Source organism: Cyprinus carpio, chromosome B1, assembly GCF_018340385.1.
Source record: "Cyprinus carpio isolate SPL01 chromosome B1, ASM1834038v1, whole genome shotgun sequence".
Classification (NCBI taxonomy): Eukaryota; Metazoa; Chordata; class Actinopteri; order Cypriniformes; family Cyprinidae; genus Cyprinus; species Cyprinus carpio.
The window spans coordinates 2457239-2485000 of NC_056597.1; the positions used below are offsets into that span (position 1 = coordinate 2457239).

Below are 27762 nucleotides of genomic sequence, written 5' to 3' on the forward strand. Positions count from 1 at the left end.
ACACCTTCACCTCAGTCCTGTGGTGTCTGGGAGGCCCACGGGGCGATAGCAATTGGCCCCGATCCAGAACAGAGAGTTTAGCATGGTGTTGTACAGTGCTGTTTTTGCAGCGATCCCGCAGAACTCCCATGCATACTCCACAAAGGGGAGATATCTGCGGGCTAGGGCAGAGAAGCGAGCGGCTATTTCCATGCCGTGGGAAGAAAACAAGGGAAAACAAAAAGACTTTCAAAAAATGAGGAAACAAAACGGGGAGAAGGGGTGCCACTTACTATACTGTTTCTGTTTTCTCAAGGAGTGAGGGAACAAGAACACATGGAGACAGAGGAGATGCTCAACATAGGCTTTAATCAAACCAAAACTGCAGGGACACAAACACTGACAAACATAAAGATGTTCAACACTGGACGCTGGAGATAAGGAAACACAGGGCTTAAGTACAGGGAGTAAACTAGATAATTAATCAAACACAGCTGGAACTAATAGAGATCTAATAAACAGGGAACATAATGGGAACAGGAAACAAGAAAGAGAATTTAGGCTGGTTTGTGATCAAGTGTTAAATATATGAATTGTATTTGTAAATTATGATAAATATTAGATGGTTTATGAGTTTGACATGTGATGTGCTGACAAGAAAGTAATTTATATATGTACTTTATACATTTTAATTATTTTTTACCCGGCCCGATGCCCCGCCCCTTTTGGCGGGCTTGGACGGGCTCTCTCACCATAGGCTCACCATCTGCCATGCCGCCATTGGTTCGTTTCTATCGAACTCCACAAACTAATGGTCATACAGTTTCACTGCGATTGAAAAAAGCTTCAGAAATCATACCGTCTTAGCAGATGCAGTTCTCGTTCCGTATCTAAGATAATGTACACAATGGCCATACATTAAAATCATAAACCTTTTAAACTGTTGTTTATTTGTTCCTGACAGGTAGGCGTTTTTGTTCTTCTATTTTGTACTCATTGTTTCATAAATGCTTAAATTTATTTGCCTGAGCTTGACCACAATCTTTTTTTTTTTTTTTCAGATGTTTTACATCTCTCTACCATTATTATGCAAAAGTAATTTTAAAATCTGTGTTTAGTTTCTAAATTTTATGATGTCTAAAGGCACCCAATACTAGGAATGACTATTAATGGACTCATTTAATGTATTAAATGAGTAATGGACTATAATTACAGTAATGTAATGAGGAAATGGACTATAATTAAAATATTTTTTGTTATTTTAAACTTGAAATAAAAAAATAAATAAAGATTTGACATAAATGGTGAGGAGGCCTACTCTCTAATGTGAAAAGTCTTATGGATTGTTTGTTACATGATCAAAAGTCTGGACTAAGCAGTGCAGTAATGTGCAATTATAAGGCACTTTTAATTTTATAAGGCAGAGGTGAACACGCATAGATGAGGGCTGCTGTAGCCCTAGATTTCCTGTATCTGGAGATTTTTTTAGGGGGGGTGCACAGTGTACAGAAGGTGGCGATAATGCTGCAAAGGAACGAGCCGCCATTACACACGAAGAAGAAAAAGCCAATCAGCAACTGTTCTCAGGTTTGAACGTAAAGCGGTTCATCGTCATGGTCCTCAGTATTGTTGTTATGGTTCTTTAATCGAAGACTTAACATTTTATACTTATACAGCTATTAAGTAATCTTGAGAAGCGATCTACATGTTGATAAGTTGTTAAGGTAAATTCAGTTGTCAACATAATAACGCTTTTGGTTTTTAAACTATGGCCATGGTAGTGCTGTTGTTTCCTGTAAGTTATAACGTAAGAGGTTTATGCATGTATGCAGTCAAGAATTAATGAATTATTTCTATTTATTTTCAAATGATTTCACATAATTTCATTTCAGAAAGTCTGTTTTAGTAACCGCAAACCATTTGATCCGTTCTGATCTAGGACATTTGCCTAGAAAATATGTAATGTTACATTTGAAAACGGTCAGTGAAATGTCGCTGTTTTTAAGTTCATTGTCTGCTTGTGTTTTAGTGCCTTGATTTTTGTGTTAGTACACAAACTGTTTCAGTAGATCGTGGATTAATGATCAGTTTATACAAATCTACATTTCAAATAAGACTAAAACATGATGATTTTTAATTAATCTCCATCTGTAAAGATTGTCTTGTAACAGACTGAAATGCAGTGAAATTCAAAATGCGTTTATTTCGGAGATTGTGAGGAGGAATGCTTATAGAATATTATAGTGACACTGTACAATAAGGTCTCATTTGTTAACCTGAACTAACAATGAGTAAATGTATTTTTATAGCTTTTATTAATCATTGTTAATGTTGGTTAATAAAAATGTTCATGTTAGTTTACATTGCATTAATTAATGTTAACAGATACCGTGTTTGATCTTAAAATGTGTTACCAAATCTTGAAATTAAAATGAAAAAATATGAATAAATGCTGTAGAAGTATTATAAATTGTTAGTTCATGCTAAATGATTTACGTTAACTAATATTAACAAATTAAACATTATAGTAAAGTGTTACTAACATTCATCATATACATTCATTAGCATAGGAATTACATCTTCTTTTTTTTTTTTGGACACTTCATGATTTCCCAGGGACTTTAACCCAAGACCTTGCCGTGGCTAGCACCTGCTCTAGTTTAAGCTACAAGTCCATTTTTATATGGTAATGGTTTAATTCTAATTTATAGTAAAGATCCAAGATGAAAGCAACAGGAAAAAATGGCCCTGTGTTTATCAAGACGTACAGTAAAAGAATGCGAAAGGTGGAGCCTTGGTTCTCCCCTGACCTGAAGAAAGCAGCTTTCTCTTTTTCAAGCACTCCCTCATCGGATCAGTCCATATCAGAAATCACACATCCCAAGAAACGGTAAAACATGCTCTCACCTATTTATTCATTAACATTGCCATTTTGTATTACAAAACTCTGGTTGAACATTTCAATAGGCAAGCTGTTATTATGCATTACTATTTCTCATTCCTTTTTCTGTTCTAAGAGAGTAAGAGAAACAGGCTCCCATGCCGTAAAGAGCAAAGGCATGACTGCCGTAAAGGAGAAGGAGAGTGATGAGGAAAACTACACACCATCTGTGTCATCCAGGTCAGGACTGTGGCAGAACAACTCGACAACATTGCGTAGAACAGATGAACTATCAACACAGAGAATATATTATTTCAATGCAGACTTTTCTGTCAATTTTCAGTGACAGGAACCCTAGATCCTATTTTACTCATAATTTGAAGATTCTAAAACCCATTAGAAATTCTCAGTAGACTGAACAGCTATTATCTTTTTCTTCACTGTTCTGTATGACTTTGTTTCTGCAGAAAAAAGGCAAATGCAAAACCGTCAGTAAGAACAACAGCTGCGAGAACTCAAACAACAAAAGCAAAACAAAATAAACAATTAATCGTTTTCAGTGGCAGTGAATATGAGGATGACGCCTTGATGATGAAGAATGAAGTCCGTCCAAAAACATCTGCTGATGAATGTGCTGGGTAAGCTTGTTACACATTTTGTGAAAAATCTGAAAATCAATAGTGTTCCATAACTCAGCCAGCATAACTGAAATGTTGTTTTGTACCCCTGCAGTGCCAAGAAAGTATTAGACCCTCCCCATTTGGGCAGATTTGTTACACAACGCAAAAGACCACTGGGAGCTATCCGAACTAAGAGGATCGTAAGTAACAGTATGCTGGGGGTACTTTGTATGCAAGAGAGAAAATTTTGATGGATTGTCATTAAAGCAGGATTCTTGTCTTTCCCGCTTTTTTTCCTTTCCTCCTAGTCTGTTGTTCTTCACCACACGCTAGATTCCTCAGATGATTTCCTCCCTTCATTCTCCAAAAATAAGCGTGTTGCAAGCAGAAGGCCATTTGACATGGACAAACATGACTCAAAGAATCACGTAGCTCTCAAGAACCGCAAACGCTCACAGAAACGTGCGGCTCTGGCTGAGGTCTCTTTCAATGATAGTGATGACCAGCAGCTCCCAAGTAAACGTCCCCTGCTATCAAGCACCCCTTCCCTTGTCTGCAGACAGCTCCAAAACTTACCAGAGCCCTCCATCAGTGAGATCTCCTCCCTCAGCTTTGATGAAATGCACCAACCTACAGAAAACAACAACAGCCTTCATAGTTCGAAGAGTGTCAAAGTTTGTGAACACACAGCACAGGAGAAGACAAGTCAACAGCTCCCAAACCCAGGCATCTCTTCTGGAGAGAGAGTGATGAAGCAGATGAAGGGAGAAGAGGAGGCAGTTGTGGAAGAACGAGCCGGGGATGGAGAGAGGGATCAGGAAAAAGAAGGATGTGCAGAGGCCACGTCTGCACAGCCAAGCACAAGTTTTGGATGTGTTTCACCACAGTCACACATAAAATCTTTATCAGAAGAGCTAAAAGAGAGGTGAGTAATAGTTGTTTATTCACACAGAGAAAACTTGCAGAAAACATTTTTAGAGAGTGGTGTTTTTTTATCTTTAGAGGAGCATATAGCAAAAATAGTAAATATATAATGCATTACATGTAATCTATTTAATTTTTTTAACTTAAAGGAGTAGTTCACTGAAAATGGAAATTCTGTCATCGTTTAATCACTGTCATGCTGGAATACACTACATGACATTTATAATCTGAACAGATTTTAAAACACTGGGAATCATACACTTACCGACTTGGTAATAGTCACAGAGGAAAAACTGGCTATCATACACTAAACGACTGAGGATCACACACTACCAGACTTTAAAGTCGTTCCGATCACAACAAACTTGCGCAGAAACATGTGCCGTGTTACGGGCAGATGCGTCACAAACATGAAAATAATGCGTGTTCTAAAATAGACTCGAAATATCAAACATGTTTCTGACTGGATGGAGTCAAAGTCTGAAGCTAAAAATCGGTTAAAACATCTGTTAACCATCATACACTACATGATTTCCTGTTGTTTTAGAGTAGTTCACTTTTACTGTATGGACAAAACCTATTCCATTATTTTGTAATGTAATTAGAATTCCACTTTCAGTCAGTGCTTAAAACACAAAATGTGTGGGTTAATGTGACTCATAATGGAGCAGTTCTTTTATAATATTAACATTCAATTTCTTTACAAAACAACAACTGCAGTAACATTAACAGAGCGAAGTTTGGTCAGAAAGTGAAGGAATAGCAGCCAACAAATGTTCAGCAAACATACTGCTTAAAAAGTATCCCAGGGTGCACCTCATGAAATGCTGGAATCCGTACAAAGTGGCTGTTTTGTCAGTTCATTATTTTGATGTTCTGACTATTTTTCTGAATGTGGAAAATAGTATTAATAAAGAATGAGTATATTTGTTCAAACTTTTGACTGGTACTGTAAAACTGTCAGATGTTTTTATTTGAATGAAAAGTTTACATTTTGTCATTTTGTCTGATATGTAGGTGTCGCACAGTGGATGTAACCATAAAGCTCAAAAAAGCAGATGTCTCAGACATGGTGCAAAGCTGCAGCAGGAAAGGGGAAGAGAAGATTGCCTCAGTTTTTTTGGAGTCCTCCGTAGCAGTAACCACTCAGAACAGCAAAACCTATGTTACTGTATCATCCAGCTTCTCTTCAATATCCAAATCATCACTCTATATCTCCTCCTCCAGTTCTCTTTCCACTTCCCCTTTTCCTGGAGCAGTTTGCTCAAACCAGTCCCTCATTGGGCGTCTTAAATCTGAATGTCTGTTATCTTCCCTTGCTGTCAGAATTCCACGTCTTGACTTGGGTGCATATCCTTCTGTCCACCAGGGGCCAGCAAAAGCACCCTGCACTGAGTCCCCATACACCTGTCGCAGGGAAAGTGCCACCTCTCCACCTTTTAAGGAGACAAGGAATATTATCCTAAACAGTCCAATAAATAATAGGACTCCCCGTAATGCTGAAGCAGCTGTACAAAACTTGTCTGCATCATTCCAACTACCTCCGGTCTCTCCACCTTCCTCTGCAGCTCTTGGCAAAACACGACCACCTGCTGTGCCTAAAGAACGCACAGGTGCTGGTTCTGGCACCGGTCGTAAAGTTTGCGTGAGTGGACTTAATGTCAGCCGCTGGTCAAAGAGGGGTACTGGAGAATTCAATGGAAAACGCAAGAAAAAGGAAGGGCGAACAAAGGCTGTAACAGGAGACTACAGTTCCTGTGGCAGCATGTTGTCTGCTGGAGCTGACACTTATGCAGGGGTCAGTTATCATTGTCAAGAATACATTCAATTCTTTTACAAGTAAATGAAAATGTTTTATAAACATGCTTTTTTTTTTTTTTTTTTTTTTTTCATTTTACAATTGAGTTTTTATGATGTAACTGTTCACTCTTTGTTCACACATTCCTGCAGTTAATTTGGGAATTGCTTATTTAAAATATCTACGAAATGTATGCATGGGTCAAGGGGTGTGACTTATTATTATTAAAATTACTTTAAATTATTTTTAAATATGTTTGTCACACTAAATTAAAATGTTAAAATGACAGTCCCATTTTAAATTTTTAGTTTGGCAATGTTTGTCAACTTAAAAGGGAATGAGTAATTATATATCTTTATAAACATTATTGTTAAGGTTACACTATAAGCAAGATATTATTATTTGTATTATTATTAGTAAGTCATTATTTTGTTTTATTATTCCAGACCAAAATCTGACAACCCAGCGATATGCTTCAACACTTTTAGATTTAGTTATTTTTTTTATTTATTTTTTCAGTATAGATATGTAGAATGTAAAGTCATTATAGAGGATTGGCTTTGCGCTTTCAGTCCACTTTGGACATTGTTAGTCTGTTTGGTAAATTAAACCTAAAAGTGGGTGAAGTATGTTATTTTTCAGAGAGAGGAAAATGCCACTGTTTTGTGTAAAAAAAAAAAGGTTTTATCCACATGTTTCTGCTCGGTCTTTTTTTCCTGTACGTACATGCAGGACTCAACATGCGGCTGGCTGCAGGGCACCAGTGGGATTGGTCTGGCTGTGACACCTCTCAGAATGGAGCAAATGAATCTGTCTTCCATCCTGGCCAACTTCACTCCTGACACACTCACAACACACTCCTGGGGCCGACTAAAGGCAGCATTGTCCCTGCATAAGAAGAAAACTGGTATGTGTTTACAGCAGGCTAGATTATTCGTACATCATACATGATTGGCAGCAAGCTTTCAGTGCTACCTTTGTTTTAATACCTCTCTCCCTTTGAGAACTTGAAAGCGTGTGAAATGGCCTTAAGTGCTTGTCACTTTTCCTAAAAGCACCCATTATGTATAAATTGCTGAATGTTTGTGTGTATTTCCCACAGCATTTCCCACCCCTCGACGCTTGGTTCAGTCTCATTTGAAGTCCCCAGGCTTTAGGTTTTTAGCTGAAAACAGTCTAGACCTGTTTGGTTCCCCTGTCTGCACACCATCCAGATTCACACCTTCACGTATGCTCCGGTCCACCATGAACACCTCCATGGTAAAGATTTGTGTTCACTCCTCAAAACTAATGAACTATTGTTATGTAAGGAAACTGTATCCCTAAGACTTGTAAACTTTCCTGTATTGATGGGACTAAGACAGGTTAAAAAAAAGAGTATATTTATGTATATACACTCAAACACACCAAACACATACAAATCTATCTAAAAAATTTAAAGTTAATATAACGTCTACAGTAAAATGTAACTGCAATATGGTATAACATATTACAGAAAATTGTTTTTTTTTTTTTTTTTGTTTTTTTACTTTTTATCCATAGTGAGTATACTCTCACACACTCACTGATTTCTTTTGTCTCTATTCTCTTATTTTGTTTTTTGTTTTTTTACGGCCCTCTTTTGTCTATGGTCCAGATTTCATATGACGAAGATATAAGTGATGCAGAAAAAGTGTATCAGGAATGTCAGCAGAGCGGCCCACTTTCCTTCAGTGACTGTATCCCTCCAGCTCGCATGAAACACTGCAACAAGATCGGAGAAGGGACGTTTGGAGAGGTCTTCTCAACCATAAATGAGTCCAACGAGACTGTTGCTCTCAAAGTATGTGCACAATTTAATCACATGGTTTTAATGTAGAAGCGTACTAACTACTGTCTGACATATCACAGGGTGATTTTAATGTATACATGCAGTATTTAAAATAAATTGTGAACTTATATGTACATCTATATATGTAGGAATAGAAGTTTGGTAATTTGTTTGGTGAAGTTTAAAAGTTTGGTATTATTGTTATTTCTTAAACTTACAGAAATGATTGTACAGAAGTGATGTTTGAATGTAATTTCTGTAGATCATCCCAGTAGAAGGCAGTCAGCAGGTCAACGGTGAACACCAGAAAACATTTGGCGAAATCCTCCATGAAATCATCATTTCCAAGTAGGAAGTCTGGCATAGCTCAGCAAATCTATTGTACATTTGAATGTAATGGTGTGTAAATATTCATACACATCTTTAATGTCCCTACAGGGAGCTGAGCAGCCTTAACACGAAGGAGTTTAACAAGACAGATAGTTTCATTGGGCTCAACAAGTATGCAGCTTTTTTTCTTAGCTAGCTTGGGTATAAAATGAGGTGAATGGAAGTGTGTGTCTGTGTGTGTTACAGTTAAAAAAAAAAATTAATTAAATTATTCCTTTACTTTTTAGTCTACATTGTGTTCGTGGACGCTATCCGGAAGCTCTGCTCAAAGCCTGGGACAAGTTTGACCGCCAGAAGGGATCTGAGAATGACAGACCTGGTACGCTAAAATTATAAACAATTTGTATGCTGTTTAATCGTATTGTGACATTTAATGTATTTATTCTGTTGGCACAGATTTCTTTGATGACGAGCAGTTGTTTTTAATCCTGGAGTTTGAGTTTGGAGGGAGTGATCTAGAGAACATGAATGGAAAGGTATCTTGCACACACAAGAGTTCCACTTTTTTGCTTCTTTATACAGGTTGCGCTATTCCAGTAATTTCTGTGAAGACTCCACTGAACACCTTTGAGGTGAATTCAGGCCCCATCACCCAACATCAGTTCCTGACCTCACTGATGCTTTTGTCATTGTATAGTTTAAAATGTTGTCATCATTTTAGTTATAAAACTTCCATTCATCTTTGAAACAAATCTTTGAACGAAACCGCAAAGATTTAAGTCTCGGAAAAACTCCTTTATTCCAATTTTTAAAAAAAGCTTATAAAGAGGATGTACAAGAAATCCATATAAATCAAGTGGTTTACTCAAAATCTTCAGAAGAGACATGACAGCTTTGATACTTAATGCACATACATAGAGCTCAGTGTATGTGAATAGATGAATGTTTATACAGTATATTAATAACAACCTTAATTAAATCTGTTTCTTAAATAAAGTCATTGTGTCTCTTCAGAAGACTTGGATTTAGTGTTGTTAAAAGACCCGGTACTTCAGTACCAAGTCGGTACTAAAAAAAACGAAAATGTTACAGTACCAGTTTTTTTTAAAGGGGTGCTATTATGCTTTTTCATTTTTTCAACTTTATTTAGTCTGTAATGTTGCTGTTTGAGCACAAAAAAGATCTGCAAAGTTACAAAGCTCAAAGTCCAATTCAAAAGGAGAAATTTTATTTAACAGAAATCACTTTTCAAAAACTACAACGAACGACTCGTTTGGACTACAACGCATATTTTCCGGGATTTGTGATGTCACAAAGTTCTATGAATGGGACGAGACCTGGTTGAGCTGCACTAGAGAAGGCAACGAGTGTTATCACTATGTTGGAGAAACGCTAGCTTTCCCAAAGCAGATGTGCTTAGAGTGGTTAAAATCATCCGGGTTTAAATGGCGCTTGAATTGATTTGATTTTGATGCAATATTTACACTGAATCTCACAGCAGGCGTCTATGATAAGGGGGCATGACATTTCCTGACCAGGCGCAGAGTGCTCTCAGTCACAACACACATTGGCCAATCACAATACAGACTGGCGCAGCTAACCAATCACAGCGCATTCCATATTTCAGAAGGCGGGCCTTCATTTCATGCCAGACTGGGGAGAGAGGTGTTGTAATATTGTAAAATATATGAAAAATGTTTTTCAAACAAACTTGGTCTATCCAAAAGGTGCGCAGATGCGCTCTCTTCATAAAAGCACTGAGATGAGGCGATCTCAAAAGGAGGAAACACACCAAACTAACAAAACACTTAAAAGACAGACAGAAAAATAAATCTAAATTTTTGAGTGTACTATTCCTTTAAAAATCAGTGTAATAGCTAAACCTGCTAATTAGACATGGGGTGTCCATATCCTTGGAACTATAGTGTATCATTATGACAACTTAAAAGTTTGTTTGTGTGTACCATTGCAGCTATCTTCCATGGTCCAGGCCAAGAGTGTTCTACATCAAGTCACTGCAGCTTTGGCTGTAGCTGAGCAAGCACTGTGCTTTGAACACAGGTAACATGTTTAAAGCAGAAATTGAAGTTTCATTATAAATGTACCATGTGAAAAAAACCTTTTCTGTGTAAGCTGATGTGAATGTTGTGTGCTGATGTTTCAGAGATCTTCATTGGGGAAACATCCTGGTGAAGAACATTAAGCACAAGCACAATGAGTTCATTCTGAATGGAACCATGCATTCCATAGAAACACGAGGGGTTCACGTCAACATTATCGACTACTCACTCTCACGCCTGGAGATCGGTCAGTCTAAGACAAAACTCTTTTACTTACTCTTTTTAGTGCAAATAGTTTGCCCTCGTGACTTGTTTTCATAGCAGAGTCACAAATCCCATGTTTATAAACTACTATAGATGTAGATGTTAACCTACATGAAATAAATTTTGCATGTCTTCCTAGCCTCACTCATAAAATTTTGATTTTTTTTTGTCCTGAATTCAGAGACCTTCCTTGATTTCTCCACTGCATCTAACAATTAAAATCATGCAGCAACATAATTTTGATTTATTATAGCAGACTTTAATATTCTTTCAGTTTTTACAAGTGTTAATTTGCAAATTTCTCATATATTAGCTACAAATCAATATTTGGTCCCAAACTGGCTAGCTGTTTAAGGACTAGTTTGCAGATTTTTATCACACTTTGTATTGCTTTAATGAAGGTAGCATAAGTATCATGGAGAAAGTGTACAATTTGTTAATTTATTTGTTCATTTTCATGTACTGACTATAATGCAAAGCTGGTTGAAAATTGAAATTAATTAAATTTGCAACCCTGTTACCCAGCCATGTTTTGTTTCAATTAATGTTTCTTTTATTTTTATTTTATATTATAGTTTGTCTATAAAACAGTCATATTTTTTTTTCTTCTTCTTCTTTTTTACTACATTCAATTGTATTTTGGTAAAAACTGAAGAGTAAAATTTTGGTTAGGGGTGAACAAATTTTTACAGCCTGATACAAATGAATAGGAAAATGTTGTAAATTTTGAAATTATTTTGTTTGTCTCTCTCTCTCTCTTTTAGATGGACTGACAGTGTCATGTGATATATCTAATGATGAGGAGTTGTTTATGGGTCAGGGAGATTATCAGTTTGAAATCTACCGTCTAATGAAGAAAGAAAACAAGTATGTGCTTTAGCCTTAGACAAAACTTCTTTAAAATTATTTCATTCTAAACCACTGAATGATTGATTCTCATTGTTTTTCTAATTTTCTCTGTCTCAGTAACTGCTGGTCCAACTATAATCCTCATTCTAATGTGTTGTGGCTGCACTATCTGGCTGACAAACTGTTGAGCATTAAATACAAGAGCAAAGCCCAGAGCAACCAGCAGAGGACACTGAAGATCGCCCTCAAATCTTTCCAGTCGGAGATACTCAATTATCCGTCAGCTACAGAAGCTCTTATGAACTGCAAATTATTTAAGTGAAACATTTATGTTTTAATTAACACAATAGATAGACCTGTATATTTCGAATGACTAGTCCAGGGCAAGTACAGTATTCTAATGTTCTGTAAAAAGATGTTAAAAACAAATAAAGAAAATGTGCAATCATGCAATTTAAAAAACAAAAATATGTAATTTATTGATATACATTAATTATCTTGAAATAGTTACAGTTTTGGCATAGTATGGCAAAACCAGCTGTTCTTGGATTCTCATTTTTGTTTATTAAGAAAAGTCTCAGCATTCCACACCACATTTCCAGCAATCCAGAATTGGCGGTTAATTTTTACAAATTAATAGTTGTCCATGTTGGATTTGCTGCAGACCTGTTCAGGTTTTTTTTTTTTTTTTTTTGCTGCTGTTCAATCAACAGGATAAAAGTGAGATGCATCCTGTAGAAAAGCTTATTTGGTGTTAGCTTTCAATTATGCAGAAAAAGGAGACTTTGGTGAGCTTGTACTCAAAATGTTGGGACAGATAAGGACGAAGGTTTGTGGGACCTCAGAAAGAGAAGTATTTGGTGAACCACTCCTGTTTTTGAGGGTCTTGTCCATCAGGCCCTGTTTCAATAACCCTCTGCTCAGCTGGAGTCCTAAAACAAAAGTACAAAATAAATAAAAGCAGGAAATGTAAATATGTCATCTTGAGAGAGAGGGAAAAGAAAGTTAAGGAAGAGATTTTTAACACTATCAGGAAAAAGTTTTTTGTTGTGTTTATAAGACTTTGAGCTCAAGCAGCTGAATACAGTTAATAAACAAAACATGTCCAATATGGATTTTTTTTTAAATGTCAAGTCAAGTCAAAATGCATAAACCTAATTTTTAATGTAAAAGTGGGCAGAACAATTTTTGACTTTAACATGCAAGGCTTAAGGGTGCCAGCTTTTTCTAATTATAGTGTATGCTATTGTATACTACACATTTTGGCAAATATAGTTGGTCATCCAACTGGTTTAGACTTTACTTTACAAATGTCCAGTGCTGCTAATTTGATTATGCAAAAAGCCATAAAAAAAAAGGTATATTGGATAGAAGCTTTTAATGGGCTTGTGGCTAGTTTTGAAGAGTGCTATTTTAGTATTATTTAATGTTATAGTATTTCATAATATTTCAATTTAACTTTTATATCTTCATGTATTGTCATATAAATCTGCATTTTATTTCAGTTTTAATAGTTTGAGTTTTAAATGAATTATTATGGTGTTGTTTGTCACACGTGCCTATAGAAACCCTGAACTACATTTAAAAATTACAGACCATGTTTTACAATACGAGATGATTTAGAACAGAAAAGGCACCATATACAATTTTTAAGTTGCTTTGGATAAAAGCATCTACTCAATGAAAAATATGTAATTATGTATTATTAATTCTGCACATGAAAATAGGCCATACATTGAGATTTGGTTTCATGGGTTTTGTGGGGGATTACCTGATGTGCTGGTTGTAGTTGACTTTAAGCTGCGGCTGATGTCGCACCTCTTGTGAAGGTGGGCGGCTGTGTCTGATAGAGGAGCCTCTGTGTTCAGAATGAGGGGAGGTGGGGGTGTGTGTCCTTGTTAGGGTGGTCCCTCGCCCGCACTGTTCCAGACTGCCACGCTCCATAACTGGTGAGCATTTGGCCTTAGGTGACCCCCCATCATATGAGCAGAGGTTTGGGATGCTAGTTTCCTCAACCCCTTTTTTCTATAAACAAGGCAGATTACAACAGATTAAGTCCAAGCTTCAATAAACATGTTCTTTTAGTTATTGTATGATACTAGTAAATATGAAAAAGTGTAAATGTGTGCTACCTTCATAGTAGGTGTTAGGGTCCCTGCTTGTGTCCTAGAGTCATAAGGCTTCAAAATTTCATCGCTGCACAGAGTTGGATGCTGGGATAGCTGGTGGAGGTCCTCCTGAAATAAAAAGAAAAATTATGTGATGAGACAGAGGGGTACTAGCATCTTGTGTCTCATACTTGTCTGTGTATATATATTCGTGTCTAACCACTAGACTTTTGATGAGTTGGTCTCTCTCGCTGAGCTTGTCCTGTAGTTTAGCAATTGTGTGCAGGTCTTCTACTCTCCTCTTTCCCCTTTCTTCCCTTTCTCTCAACCTAGAATCATAAAATACAAGCACACAAAGCAGACACAAATATTAATTAAATGCAACATTAAGAAATGAAATACATCACTTGAAAGGTTTTAGTAAAAAAAAGTAAAGAAAAAATGTTTAGAGAATAACCTTACAATTAGACAAGAACAAAGGTGTAGCATTCTTTCATTATTACATTATTTTCATTATTACAAAATATTACGTCTTTATTATTCTCATTTTACAATTTATTTTCAAAATATTACAATTTTATTTACAAGAAAAATGAAGCCTTTATTTTCGTAATGTTTTGATTTTATTCTTGAAATCTTATTTTCGATTTTAATATGGCACTAAAACACTGTCAAACTTTTATTACTTGTATAACATGACATTCTCATATAGATAATATGAATCATTTTAACAGTACCTTGTATGTGTATTTGAACTGTATTTTGTTGTAGAACTAGAAGTTATTGTACAACTTTTTTCAAATGGGTAATTATGAGTCTGTTATATGATGCACTAAAATGTTAAGCAGTGGTAAAATATAGTAAAATGTGTTTAACAGACCTGTAAGTACTGTGTTTTTTTATAGAGACGATTATTATTAAATTAGCCAATATATTTCATAAATTAGCATGCATTGTGTGGAATTTTAACTCGTTTCAGTTCTGTGGAAATCTGAAGGAAATCCAAGTCACAAGCCTTTGCCATATATTGTCTTGCTTGGGTTAATTCTGTATGTATGTATGGTTTGCGTTTTGCATTATTGATGCGGGAGGAGTAGGTACTCTGTTTCCAAGGCAACTATGCGGGCCTGTAGTCGTGTTTGGGCGGTGCTGAAGTCTGATATTATGGTCTGGATCTCCATTCTGTGCTCTCTCTTCACACTCTCCATGTTATTCCTGTGATCCGACCCAACCGCTTCACCCGCCTCATCGTGTTCCTCTGAGAAACTGCACATCAGACACAATACATCAATATCACGCATGTATATTCTGCTTTGTTTTCAGGCCTATAGCAGATATCAGATTTACTTAGCCTTAAACGTCACATAAAAACACAGTATGTGGTTGGTCCCTTTACACTCAGATATTCTGTTTAATACAACTTTTCCACCTAAATCGTTCAGGTGTGTGGTGGAGCAGAGAGATCTGGAAACTCTCATAATTGGCAAAGTGAAAAATGTTTTAAGTGCAAATGTTACTATAGTACATTGTCTGCCTACAACTTAAAAGCTATTGTAATTTAATTCAGCTTCTTCATGCCATCACAAGATGCCAGTAGTTATTTAATATGTAACAAACAAAATTGGTTTCAATCAATTCAAACATGACATTTAATTTAATAAACTTGAGTAAAATCAAATTATTTTAGATGCTAATAGAGGACAAAAGTAATAATAAACTGCCCAAAGCCAATGTGCAAATGACACACATATCAACCAGATCATCTGAACATGCATGTCTTCTCTGCATCCTATAGAGTACCCAAGTTTTGTTTTGTGTCAATCTGGCCAAACCAAGTTGTTATTGTTAAGAAACTTTTACTTGATGAGGACTATTATATTATTAGAGTTTCCTGGTTTGACACCAGCAGGTTTAAAGGGTTAGTTCACTCCAACAAAATAAAAAATTAATAAAATCTGTCATCATTTACTTGCTCTCAAACATGTAACAGATATTTTTAACGAACCCTAAGACATTTAAGTCCCTCCACTGGAAGTTCATTCCTTTAGAACTTGGATGCTTCAAACAGTTCATAAAGACATTCTTAAAGAAATTCATGTGAATTGAGCAATTCAGTCCAAGTGTTCTGAAGAAACATATAGCTTTTTATGATGACCGGATTTAATTTAGACCTTTATTCACATAAACATTGATCAATGCACGCACATAGAGCACATCTAATATGGTCAATGGAAGCTCAAATGGAAGATGGAAATTTCTCAGGTTTAATTAAAATGTTCATTTGTGTTTCTGAGATAAACAAACATTTAATGGGTTTGGAATGGCATGAGGGTAAATAATTGGGAGAACTATCCCTTTAAGGAGACAGTTTCAAATGGGCCCCTTGTCAGTGAATAATGGGCATAAGTAAGCAGTTCTTAACCAGAATAAGCAGCAATGTGTACTACTTAGTCAGTCTTGCCACTGATGCCTGTGTGAGTGTGCTTGTGGTCATCTTGATACTGACCTCCTGTCTGCATGCGTGTTTGAGGTCATCTTGTTACTGACCTTCCGTTTGTTTTTTTTTTTGTAGGTATTTTTTTTTTTGCATCTTGTGTTTATGTTTATGGTCATCTTGTTCTACTTTCTGTGCTATGACTGCATTCATGCGTTCTTTCAGATCTTCATTCTCTCTCTTTAGCTCTTGAACCTCACTGCTCTTCTCATCCAGCTGTCTCTCTAGTGACTGTAAGCGGTTTTGCTGCTTCAGATCCTGAGGAGGAGACAAATAGAGAAAGAGAGAGAGACGTGGGGTGATGAACCCCTTGAGGTGGTGTAAGCGTGTGTGTCTGTCGGTCGGTCTGTCTGTCTGTGTGGTTTGTATGTGTACCTGCTGCAGGGCCATCATTTGTGTGTGTGTGTGTATTTCGTTCTGAAGGTCCTCGATCTGCTGCATGTGTCTCTGGGTGACCTGTCTCACCCACTCAGTGTGCTGCTGGGTCAGCTCTGCCTTCTGCTTGTCTACACACACATACACACACACAGTTGGAAGACACATTAGATCAGACATGCAGTATGCGCTGTGTTCAGACTTGCTCTACTTTAGTCGGTGACACAAGATGGTGCTGTTGTGCAAAATGCAATACATAATCACACAAACCTTATCTTATATACCTTACTCATTATGACAGATAATGACAGTACTTACAATTAGCATCTATATTCTAATAAAGTCTTTAGAATATTTCTGCAAATACGGCAATCAGCACATTACGAATAAACCTTTTAATAAACAAAGATATCCTGCTATTCTCTTCAGTCTGCTGTTTGAATATTATTCAATCCATTTTAGTCCTTTAATTAACATTCATTCTTATTCATATCCCTAACGACAGTAGATGAGGCTGAAGGATGAATTGGAAAATATAGGCCAGTAACCTTTTTTTTTTTAAATGAGGAGAGTTATATACTGATTCATGTTCATTCATTTTAATGTCTGTTTAATGTCTGAAACTAATTTAAACTGAAATGCCATGGTTCAAAACGCTAATTTAATTCTAATGTGTTGCTCATTAGCTGTATTTATGTATAGTGCACAATATTCTGTATGTGTTATTTTGTTATAATTTTGTTTATGTGAGTTGTGTTAGATAATATGCGCTGCCTTATGTCTTAGTGGTCCTCAAACTTTCTGACTCCATCACCCAAATATCTGAAGACCCACCAAAGTATTTCCGTTGTATGTATACTGACAAAGCTGTTTATGTTATTATTATTTTTATGTTCATACATTTTATTTTAAAAAACTAGGATTTTTTAAAAATAATTATTAAAATAAATACAGTCCATAATTAAATGTTGTTCACGGTTTCCACTTTAACCTTTTCAGTTCTAGAAATCACAAATTAAAAATTCCTTCATACAGTATATTGGGGTGGTCCAGTATCATGAGAACCCTGGTTCTTAAAAATGGCAGTTGTTAAGGGAACTAATTAAAATAAGACATATGATTTCAGCTTATAGAGATATGCTTTCAGCTTATTTTAAACCTTGTTTTGTCTTATTTTACACCATCTTGCTGCCTCATTGGTAGTTTGATAAGGCTCCCAGCCCCTGGATTACTAGGGAAGATTGTTTGTGCCCTTTTTGTAGAATAGACTTAAGTAAGTAGTATTATAGTATCCATAAGTAAATATTATATCAAGAATGTGACTATGGTATTTGCAAAAACATTCTGTATGGGGTGTGATGGTTACCCAGCTGTAGTTTGTGCTGTGTGAGCAAGCGTTGTCTTTCCGACTGAAGTTCTTCATTGGCTTGTGCTTCCAGGGCCTGAAGAGCACGCTGGTGATTTAACCTTTCCACACGCAACAACTCCTCCTCTCGCTCACGCCACCCCCGCTTTGCCCTCTCCTCTTCCCTCTCTCCCGTAGCCTTTCCATCCTCCTCGTCCTCATCTTCCTCTTTTACCACCTACAGGACAACATAAAATAACTAACATTAAGAGTTCTTTCCACAGTTGTGTGTGTGCGCTGTCATCATTTTAATGGTTTCTGTCCACACAGTAATTGGGATCCAAAACATCACTGGACCCCAGTTTCTTGAATTATATGGATGAAGCATTTTTCTAAATATCTTCTTTTTTGTTCCAAACGAATGAAGAAATACTCTTTTTGGAATAACCTGAGAGTATATGATGACAGAATGTTTTGTTTTTTGTTTTTTTTGAATGATCCCTTTAGCAGCTCTCTCAGTTTAATTGTTATTTATTATTAATGATCATTCATTATTAATGTTAAATATATTAATCACAAGAAATCTTTTGATCTCCTGACAGCCCTAGTGCATACGTACTTGTAACTGCTGCCTCATCAGTCTCTCTTTCTCTTGAATGGTGGAGTGAAGCTGAGATCTGAGCGTGCTGTTCATATCCCTTGTCTTTTGGATCTCCTGCTTCATTCGTTCCATCTCTCCATTACCGTAACGTCTCTCTCTCTCTCCTTCCATCTTCTCTGAGAGTGCTCTCCTCTCCTCCAACTACACACAGAGACAGAAAAACAATGCTGATAGTGTGAACTGTGTGTATGATGGGTCTGAGGAAACTGCCAGTGCGTGTTACCTGTGTCTGCAGTTCTTCTACTCTGTGTTGCCACTGTTGGTTCTTCTTTCTGATCTCCTCCTCTCTTTCTCTCTTCATTTCCACAATCTGATCGGAGAACTGCTTCTCAAACTGTAGCCTACACATATAGATTTGCATTTAAATGAATGAAATTGCACTCTATACCCATTTTACACATTATTAGAAACTAGGGTTGTCAAAGTTAACACATTATCGCACCTGATTAATACGTTTATACTGTACAACGGTTTAGTTCTGTTTCTCAATTTAATTGACCGATATGTGTTTGAATACTTTGTAATGTTATTATAATTGTATCCCTTTGTTTTTATTGCCTTTAATTGCCACAGCTGCTGATTGCTAAGTATCAGCATGCCTCTTGTTCATCATAAGTCATGACGCAACAGCTCTGTTTGTTTTTTAATTCTGCCAGAAAGTCTATAAAGGGTGTGAAATTATTTAAGATTTTTATTAAATTACTGCAGATTAGCACTGATAGGTAAGTGCATTGTGTGCTGTTGCAGAGAAATAAAAAAGCGAAATTCATCCATTTTGGGGCAGTAATATACACTACGGTTCAAAAGTTTGTGGTCAGTAAGACTTTTTCATTTTTTGAAAGACAGGATGCATTAAACTGATCACTGATGGTGATAAAGTTTATTTATTTTTATTCAGTATTTTTACTCTGTTGTTTGAACTTTACATTCAATGAATCCTGAAAAAAATGTTCCCTGCAGAACAAATATTGTCAACATTTATAATAATAAAAAAATTTCTTGAGCACAAACTCTTAGAATGAATTCTAAAGGATCATGTGACACTGAGGACTGAAGTAAATAGGCTGCTACCAGCACAAGAATCCATTTGTTTAAAATTACACTACCAATACAAAAGAGTTATAATATTGCCAAATATTAAAATAATTTTTAATCTTTATTTTCGATCAAATAAATGCAGCCTTGGTGAGCATAAGAAACACTGAGAAATCTTACTGACCCAAAAAATAATTAATAACATAATTAAAATGAATCACAATAAAATATTTTAACTAACAGACAGAAACACACATGTAATGTGAGCAAATTTCTCTTTCTGTCCCTTCATGTCTCACTTTCATTCTGACACACCTGATTCTCTCCTCTATACTATGATTGGACTGTTGTAGAATGTCTCTCTCTTGCTGTAGAGCAGAAATCTCTGCCTGTAACACTTCCTTCTGTGCAGCAAACTCCTCCTATGGGAGACATAAAAAGAAAGGATGACAAGGATGGATAGATTCATGGATGGAAGGAAAGATCCATGGATTAAGGAAGAAAAAGAAGTAGATCAGTTGCTAGGTGAATATTAACGTCTTTCTTTCTTCTGGGCGGCACAGATCTGCTGAGATCAGCAGAACCTTGTGCTGCCATAAGGGAATTGCAGTTCTGTGTGTGCTTGTTATTATGTGTGATAGAGCTGCACAGTAATGGAAAGGGACATCACTGACACTTTGTCCACATGTCAAATAGAAGATTGTGTTGAGCAAAAAGAAGCGAGAACCTGTATTTGCTGCATACTGCTGTGTGTGTTTTCCAGTTCTTCTCTCACTCGTACACACTCCGGGCCACATGCTGACTGCCGCTCCACCTTTGCATACTCCTGCTCTCTCTCTTTTGCCCTTTCCTTCTCCTCTTCTCTTTCTCTCTCCAGTGTCTGAATCACCCCCTCCAATTTCGCCATCTGCAAGCCAATACAACTTAGATCAGCAAAGACCTTAACAGCATGTGGAATGCACTCAAGTTTGATAAAATTCATGTGGGCTATACAAAGAAAATGATCTTCTGTTATAGAATAGTCTTTATTTAAAGCACCCTGAGGTTAAGGTTCTTTCTCAAGGGGATACAATGGGGATTGTTATAGGGTGTGTCTGAATCCATTCTCTAGATCAGTAGTAAGAGTAAATAGTTTTCTTACTATACTCAGTTACCAGTAATATTGTCAAAAGTAATGTTATTTAACCGGTAATGTTGTCGCCATTTATGAAAACATTTTTTTTTTTCTGTTATTCACCGAGGTGTAATTTGTAATCATCTTTACTATCATTCAAAAGTTTTTCAGTTCTGTTTTTTTTTTTTTAAGAAATTAATACTTTTATTTCATTGATCAATGTTACAAAATATTTATATTTCAAATAAATGCAATCGCTTTAAAAGTTCTATTCATCAAAACATTTGCCCCAACATATTAAGCAGCCCAATCATTTTCAACACTGAGAACTATCACTGAGAATAATAAGAAATGTATTAAAACAAAAACACATGTTATTTCAAATTCATAATATTATTGTCAATTAAATGCATCTTGGTGACCATAAAAGACTTCTTTCAAAAACATAAACAACTTTTGAATCATTATTGTGTATTACAAACTTTCATATTATACAGGAATTGAAGTTGTTAAAGACTAAAAATACCCATTTTCCCTTTTCATTAATGTTCTGCAATTTTATTTTTATTATATTTGTGCATAATGTCTGAATGTCATTATGTTTAAAGCAGGACAAGCACATAATTCATAATGGCACTGTTCTTTGTAACAGCTCCAATGAAGAAGCCTGATGGCATGTTCAATGATCCTGTTGATAAATAGCAAAAACATCTTAATGAGCTTATAAGGTGTCACAGGAAATTGAGTCATCTGTGTCCCAATATTTAAAGCAGCCATTCTCAATGGGTGGGTCACGAACAACCATATTTGTCCGCGTAAGGTTATGGACAGCAGGTCCTACGAAAGAGAGCTGCCAGTTAGACAGCAATGTTGAAGTGACTGAAATAGGAAATAGTCCTTTTTTATAGTTCTGTTTGAATATCTCGAAAATGTGAAGTGTAAGTTAATTTATGATTTCTATTCTAAATATAGTTTTGAACAAAACAATCGCTCATGCGGATATTTTATTATCACATTAATGTCAGCATTTCAGCAGTACTGTCACACTATGTGTTCTTCGTTCTCACAGTTCTGCTAAAGTGACAGCATGGTGCACAGCGTGAATTAGATTACCTGCCTTTCAGTCCTGTTAATTTGCTCACACAGTGACCGTTTCTGAAATGGCTTTCAGGATTCATAAATCATTTTGCAGGTTGTATTTAATCCACTTGCACTGATACCGCCCATTATTTTGCAGTTGTTTGGAAGCACACATCAAATGGCATCTTTATTAAATTAAATCGGAAAAATGCATGACATCCTATAAACGTATTAGCAGATGAGCTTTAGTAGATCATTTTAGTATTTTTTAGCTGCATGCAAACCTAAGGGCAGTGTTTGAAACACTTGGAAACAAATGAGCCAGACAATCTAGCATTAGATTTTTCAAGAATTGTCCCTAGTGGGATTTTAACCTACAACCTTTTGTGCACCAACAACCTAGATCATTAAACACTAGGATACCACCACAATCCATATATTTAACGACTTAGAACAAATGGTTTTCTGATAAATAGCTGAAACTGATGCTTGCTTCACTGCAACACAGCACTAAAAAACAACAATCCTCTTCTTAGCTGTCACTTATAAGCACTATTTCGTTATCATAACCCAGTTCCAAGCCTGCTGGCATATTAGATGAAGCATTAGACGAAGCCCTGTGCCTTGGGCACTACAAATGTTCTTTGTGTTTTCTCATTTATCATGGTCATGTGGAGAGCTCTGGGCCTCTCAGTCTGTGCCTGCGTATTTAAGCAGAAGGACTGAGCATGTTCCCTTCAATTTGAAAAAGCTTTATATGTATATAGTTCAAGTTATTTGTGGTGACCTGATTCATTAGTAGGTCAACAATGTTATGCAAACATATTCAATATTGTTTGGGCTTTTAAGTGGAAAAGCAAAGGACAAATGTAGTGGTATTCTTTGTAGTAACTTACCTCTCTTTTGGACAGCTGTAGTTGGTTGTGTAGCTCTTCCCTCTCTGTCTCTAAAGCATTTCTCTCTTCTTCTCCGGTTTTCATCTGCTCCTCAATCTGTAGTCAAACCAACATTATAATACAAGTATCTCTTAATTTCAATAATATTTCAACAATTATATCATATTATACATCAGATCTTTTTAATAGTGCTTTGCTAGTTACTTTTTAAATTGTTTTAAAGAAGGTATTTAGTCTACATCTTTGCAGCTGTTTTTTTTGTTCTTGCCTTATATTTGTTTAATGTTTTTTTCCCCCTTGGCTTATATAGCATTAAAGGTATACACTTGTCTAAGTTCATACATTCCTTGGCAACTTAAATCATGAAATCGGTGTCACAACATTCAGGCAGTATACTGTCTGAGCTAAAGGAACACTTACAGGAACACTTTCTTGTAGCAAAATATTAATTAAATATTACATAACCATTTCCCACCCTTTCTAATTTTAGAATTAGCTCTACAAAAAAAGAAAATGTATTTAATGTAATTCTAAACCTTCTTTTTTCCTTTTGTGGAACACAAGCCAAGATTCTGAGTAGAATGTTGCTAAGTTCCATTCAACAAAATCAACTTTTTCAGCAAAAATAAGTATCTACTTATATTTCAGTCTTTTACATCAGAAGCACATGAGTTGTATTGACCACTTTTAGAATGTTTTTATTGCGCTATTTTGTTCTTTTTGGAGTTTGAAGAGGGTGAACATTTTCCTTTTGTGTTCCACGGAAGAAAGAAAGTCATGTGGAAATGAAACAAATGGTGAATAAATTATGTTTTAGTTTTTGTTCAACTAAACATTTAAATAGGCCGTTTTTAGCTTCTGTAGCTTTAAGACTTTTTTATGCGACTGACTTGTTATGATATGATGGCTAATCTCTGCATGTTTATAAGGGTGAGCCAAGTTTCTGAATGCCGAATATGCGTCATATGTTAATGTGATTCTGATTTCAGAATGACCCATTTTTGCAGCTTAGTTTCCATAATTGGTCTGAATGGACTTGGGCTTGGAGATTTGCATTGTGAATAATAATGAGTGTCTATAAACACAGCACAAAGAAAATTATTTTTATTTCCTCTGTAACAATAAAGCCACACTAATATACATGGGTAAGCATACAGATTATACTTGTTATATATTCTTTTAAAATATTCCTAAAATCCCATGCTCAGTCTCGGCCTTTTGTTATTGGAAAAAAAAACATAAAAACTTTCGACATTTAAATATTTCCAAATGAAATCAAATCAAAAAGTCAGTGCCGATTGCCCACCATTCACACTAGTAGTAACAGGTGCAAATGAGAGGTATGAAGTTCTTAAGCATAGCTAGTGTGTCTGCAAGTTCACATGAAAACCGCAGTTGAAATCTGTCGTACCTGCTGGGCTTTCTTTTTTTCTGCATCCAGCATTACGTGCGCTTGCCGCAGCTCACTGGCATGTTTGCGTATCACTTCTTCAAGTGCTTTCCGAAGCTGCTCTTTCAGCCTTATTTTCTCTTCTTCCATCTTCTGCTGAACCTGTTTCTTCTCTTCTTCCAGCTCCTGTCTGTCATTCTTTCTTTCGTTCTCCACCTCCTGCTGAAGGCGTCTGATCTCCTCAGTGTGAGCTCGCTGCAGCTCCAGACGCATAGAGGATAGAGCATCTGCATGCTAAAACACACACACGACTCTTAATGACATAAAACTGTAATCCTGTAGTTTCAAAAGAATGACACTATTCCTTTTAAGCCTCTGGTGTGTCAGTTGTGATGTTTTAAGATGTTCAAAAGGCTTGGCTGATCTTTCTCTGCATACAAACGCTTTTCAAAGAACATTTTAAGGTGTGCTTTACTCATTTCTATTTGTGTGTCTGAGATGGCAGGCCTCATTTGGGATATGATTTCACAGCATTTCACAATGTGGTTTATGTGTTCTTGTATGTTAGAGGTGCTGTAGAGAACAGTACAGCTGTTTAAAAACAGTAGCACGTTTTTCTGTCTGAGATGAATTTTAGGTACTTTAAATTATTTCTTTCATTGAGTAATCAGTAAATATTAGAATTTTTTTTTTTTTTTATCAGTGTTGGATATTTAATCGTGCATGTTCATTTATCCTATTTTTACTTTTAGATTATGTTTGCTGTCATCTAATGCTCTTTTTAAATCCTTAAAACACTAATAATTTAATAATACTGTTAAATGTAATCTTCAGCAAATCACGGTCATTTTTATAGTGTATTATTTTATTTGAATTTTTATAGTGTATTATTTTTTTTATAAAATCCTGAGTTTCCCATTGTAATGATGACATTGTAGTGCTGTTCATGTGCATTCAACTTAGAAACACAATCCTTCATACATGACTTGAATGGCTTGCCTGTTTAAGCATGCGAGCGTGGTCATTGGATCGGCCACTGTTCTGAAGCTCCAGCTCTTTGTTTCTAATGTTGAGACGACTCAGTTGAGACCTTAGCTCTTCCACTTCAGCAGAGACCCTCACCTGAGATGAACTCTGGCTCATTAACTCCTCTGCAGAAATGAGAAAGAGGATAATTACATCAAAGGAAGCAGAAAAATCAGTGAACAAGCTGGTGATCTCAAATGTCATGTGACAAAAGCAATAATTTCTACAGGGATGTAAAAATCAACACTGGAACAATTAACATTAAGCAGACTGTAAATGATAACTGCTGACAGTAAACTGTCAACTTATTTCCTACTAAAAAGGTAGATGTTTATATTGTAATTAAGGCTTTTTATTTAATGTTAAATTACAAATCTAAAAAAAAACAATCATGCCACGTAATCATATGCTTAAATTCTGAAAAAAAAAGGCATTTTCATATACCCTCAGAGCAATTTAAGCTTGAAGTACCACAATTATGCTTTTTTTTCCTGAGAAACAAGACAGATGCAGCGCAATGGAATGGAACAGAATGCTCAGATCTCGAGACAGCGAAAACAGGGCACTTATGCTGGGAGACTGAAAAAAGAGGTGTGACGCAAAAGGCAAAGACGTCCATCTGACACATGTCTGCGTGGACCAACAATTATAGAAACAGTACTGACAACACACTGAAAATATGTCTTGTGTGAAAGGCCCCTGAATCTACCTTGGACAGACTGACAAACTTCATTGCAAAGTGAACGTCTGTGGACTGTTCAGTGATGTGGAAGTAAAACTAACCTATTGATATATTTATTTTTGAAGCAACTTTTTATTTTGTCTTTTTAATTATTTACTAGACTTTCTTTGAAATATTTTCTAACAAATATTGATTTTGAAATATTGAAGCTAGCAATTAGTTTGATTAATTATTTAGCATATCTGATTAATTTGATTTCTAATGATGACAAATGTAAGTACACAAGCCTTTCACTGATCTGTACTGTGTATGTGCACCTGATTTGCTCTGTAGCTCATTCTCTTGCAGTAATAATCGTTCTTTGGCTACAGCTAACTCCTCCTCTGCCTTCTTTGCCACAGCCTCAGCCTCGGCCACCCGGTGACGCCCATCCTCCAACTGCTCCTCCAGGTCCTGTAAAAGAAATGAGTAACACGAATCCGCATAACTATTACAATTGCTTAAACGTATGCTGGGTATACACTACACAATTTTCAAAGTCATCAGATTAATGCTCCTTTCAGTCGTTTGCATGTTACATGATGGATCAGCGACTGGGGGTCACACATGACACAATATTTCACTTGGAAGAATCCCCGACCACTCGGTCTTGTGTAAAAAAATGGAAGTGATACAGGAATGTAAGACTATGACTCCTTCCCCTGAAATTTCCCTTGCCCTGTATCTTGCTCTCTCATTGGCGATGACATTTCCAGTCACAATACACTGCAAGGCTCTGAGCATAGGCATCGTATCGGCACTTCTCTCAGATCACCTCATTCAATCGTCACTCACATGAACGAGCACAGATCTGCCTCAGATTTTGGGCTTTTGTCCACAATTTATGGCCTGAAATTGTGTAGTCTTTACCCGGCATTGGGGTTAGAAGGAAATCCCTAACCAAAGGTATTAACCTACAAAGCATAACTTGTACAGTACTATTTGTGATATGCACATGAACGATATTTCAAATTGTGAGGATCACTGAAGAGAATAGACTTGATTTTGTATTTCGTAAGAATATTATTATTATTATTATTTTTATTTTTTTTCAAGATTTCTTGGATCGCTAATGCCATGCAATCAGAAAACACCAAAGCCTGTCATTTTCTTCTTAAGAAAAAAATTTTTTCTTAAGAAGATATGTGATAACTTCTCAAGAATTGCACTTAGGAACAATTTTATGAACTTCCTAGAATGTATGTTATTATTCACTTTCTTAACTTCTTTGTTAAGAAGATTTTCATGAGAATATCACACAACTGTAGAAACCACATAGCAACACACTAAAAACCGCTACAAACACCTCAGAAACTGCATTGCAACAACCTGACAACCACCCTAGCACCACTCACATTTTCTTAAGAAACAAAAAATGTAGTTGTCCATTATTCTGCTGGATCCTCTTATTGAATGATCCTGCGGCAGAAATGAACAACCATAATGGTATCATCTGTCAGGCCCATGAAGCCCAAGATGACTTTAATCAGTCAATTCTGGCCGCCCCATGAACACTTTGAGCCCACGAACCTTTAATTACATTACAGCAGCGGCTCTGAGTTTGCAGATCTGAGGTGCCTCTGATTAATTTTCTGTGAAGGATGTCGTGCCAAAGCAGAGAGGGTGTTACTCATCTCTCTCTGTGCCTGGCATTTTTAGGCACATCTAATGCGCATTAGCCGCAGCGCATGTAAAAAGCTGCATCAGAGAAGGCGGAGTCAATGTTGCATGCCTAGCAACTCTTACTGATTTAATCACTTGGCTTTATCCTGTTCTAAATACTAAGTGTAACGACTTACTTTTGTGTCCCACTTAACTATTGCCTATTTTATTTTTATATTCTGCAGGTTCTGTGCAGACTTTGCTGTTTAAAAACTGACTACAGATCTGTGGGGTGTTGTCACAGACTGTTTAAGTTGAGTGTGCCATCTGTTTCTACACAGCTGTGTGTGTCTGAGTGATGGTAATTGTGGGTGTTTGTCTGATCCCTCTAATCTCTGTC

The 27762-nt window shown here is 36.2% G+C and overlaps 2 protein-coding genes across 6 annotated transcripts in view; one reads left to right on the top strand and one right to left on the bottom strand.

Moving 5' to 3' along the window:
* Window positions 1–1437: 1437 nt before the first annotated feature.
* LOC109089823 lies at window positions 1438–11837 on the top strand. 5 transcript variants are annotated; one of them, XM_042716217.1, is made up of 19 exons: window positions 2666–2869; window positions 2996–3100; window positions 3328–3498; window positions 3593–3680; window positions 3789–4405; window positions 5422–5569; window positions 5774–5871; window positions 6034–6202; window positions 6935–7109; window positions 7305–7462; window positions 7839–8024; window positions 8275–8360; window positions 8451–8513; window positions 8630–8721; window positions 8799–8878; window positions 10315–10403; window positions 10507–10649; window positions 11431–11533; window positions 11633–11837. In XM_042716217.1, exons 1-19 carry the CDS (start codon window positions 2703–2705, stop codon window positions 11835–11837), a joined length of 2943 nt encoding a protein of 980 aa, XP_042572151.1. In that variant the 5' UTR covers window positions 2666–2702. The 5 variants fall into 5 exon arrangements, with proteins under 5 accessions (XP_042572148.1, XP_042572147.1, XP_042572151.1 ...); XM_042716214.1 differs by adding an exon at window positions 1438–1566 and having other exon boundaries at window positions 2691–2869; window positions 5422–6202; XM_042716213.1 differs by adding an exon at window positions 1567–1703 and having other exon boundaries at window positions 2691–2869; window positions 5422–6202.
* A 10-nt stretch (window positions 11838–11847) lies between these two features.
* LOC109089905 (protein FAM184B-like) overlaps window positions 11848–27762 on the bottom strand; it is a 33352-nt gene continuing 17437 nt past the window's right edge. The window contains exons 4-19 of the mRNA XM_042716212.1: window positions 26039–26174; window positions 25013–25164; window positions 24035–24307; window positions 22624–22719; window positions 20261–20440; window positions 19849–19955; window positions 18722–18839; window positions 18457–18639; window positions 17859–18075; window positions 16493–16623; window positions 16212–16375; window positions 14725–14889; window positions 13844–13952; window positions 13648–13752; window positions 13287–13540; window positions 11848–12447 (exon numbers count right to left, since the gene is read on the bottom strand). Coding sequence (XP_042572146.1) covers window positions 12357–12447; window positions 13287–13540; window positions 13648–13752; window positions 13844–13952; window positions 14725–14889; window positions 16212–16375; window positions 16493–16623; window positions 17859–18075; window positions 18457–18639; window positions 18722–18839; window positions 19849–19955; window positions 20261–20440; window positions 22624–22719; window positions 24035–24307; window positions 25013–25164; window positions 26039–26174 — 2481 coding nt within the window. The 3' untranslated portion in view covers window positions 11848–12356. The remainder of the gene's footprint in view (window positions 12448–13286; window positions 13541–13647; window positions 13753–13843; window positions 13953–14724; window positions 14890–16211; window positions 16376–16492; window positions 16624–17858; window positions 18076–18456; window positions 18640–18721; window positions 18840–19848; window positions 19956–20260; window positions 20441–22623; window positions 22720–24034; window positions 24308–25012; window positions 25165–26038; window positions 26175–27762) is intronic.

Excerpts from the sequence above, each read along its gene's own strand:
- LOC109089823 (XM_042716214.1), top strand. The coding sequence starts at position 2,703 with ATGAAAGCAACAGGAAAAAATGGCCCTGTGTTTATCAAGACGTACAGT. Across the intron at positions 4,406-5,421 it reads TCAGAAGAGCTAAAAGAGAG|GTGTCGCACAGTGGATGTAA; the intron begins GTGAGTAATAGT and ends TCTGATATGTAG. Across the intron at positions 6,203-6,934 it reads GAGCTGACACTTATGCAGGG|GACTCAACATGCGGCTGGCT; the intron begins GTCAGTTATCAT and ends ACGTACATGCAG.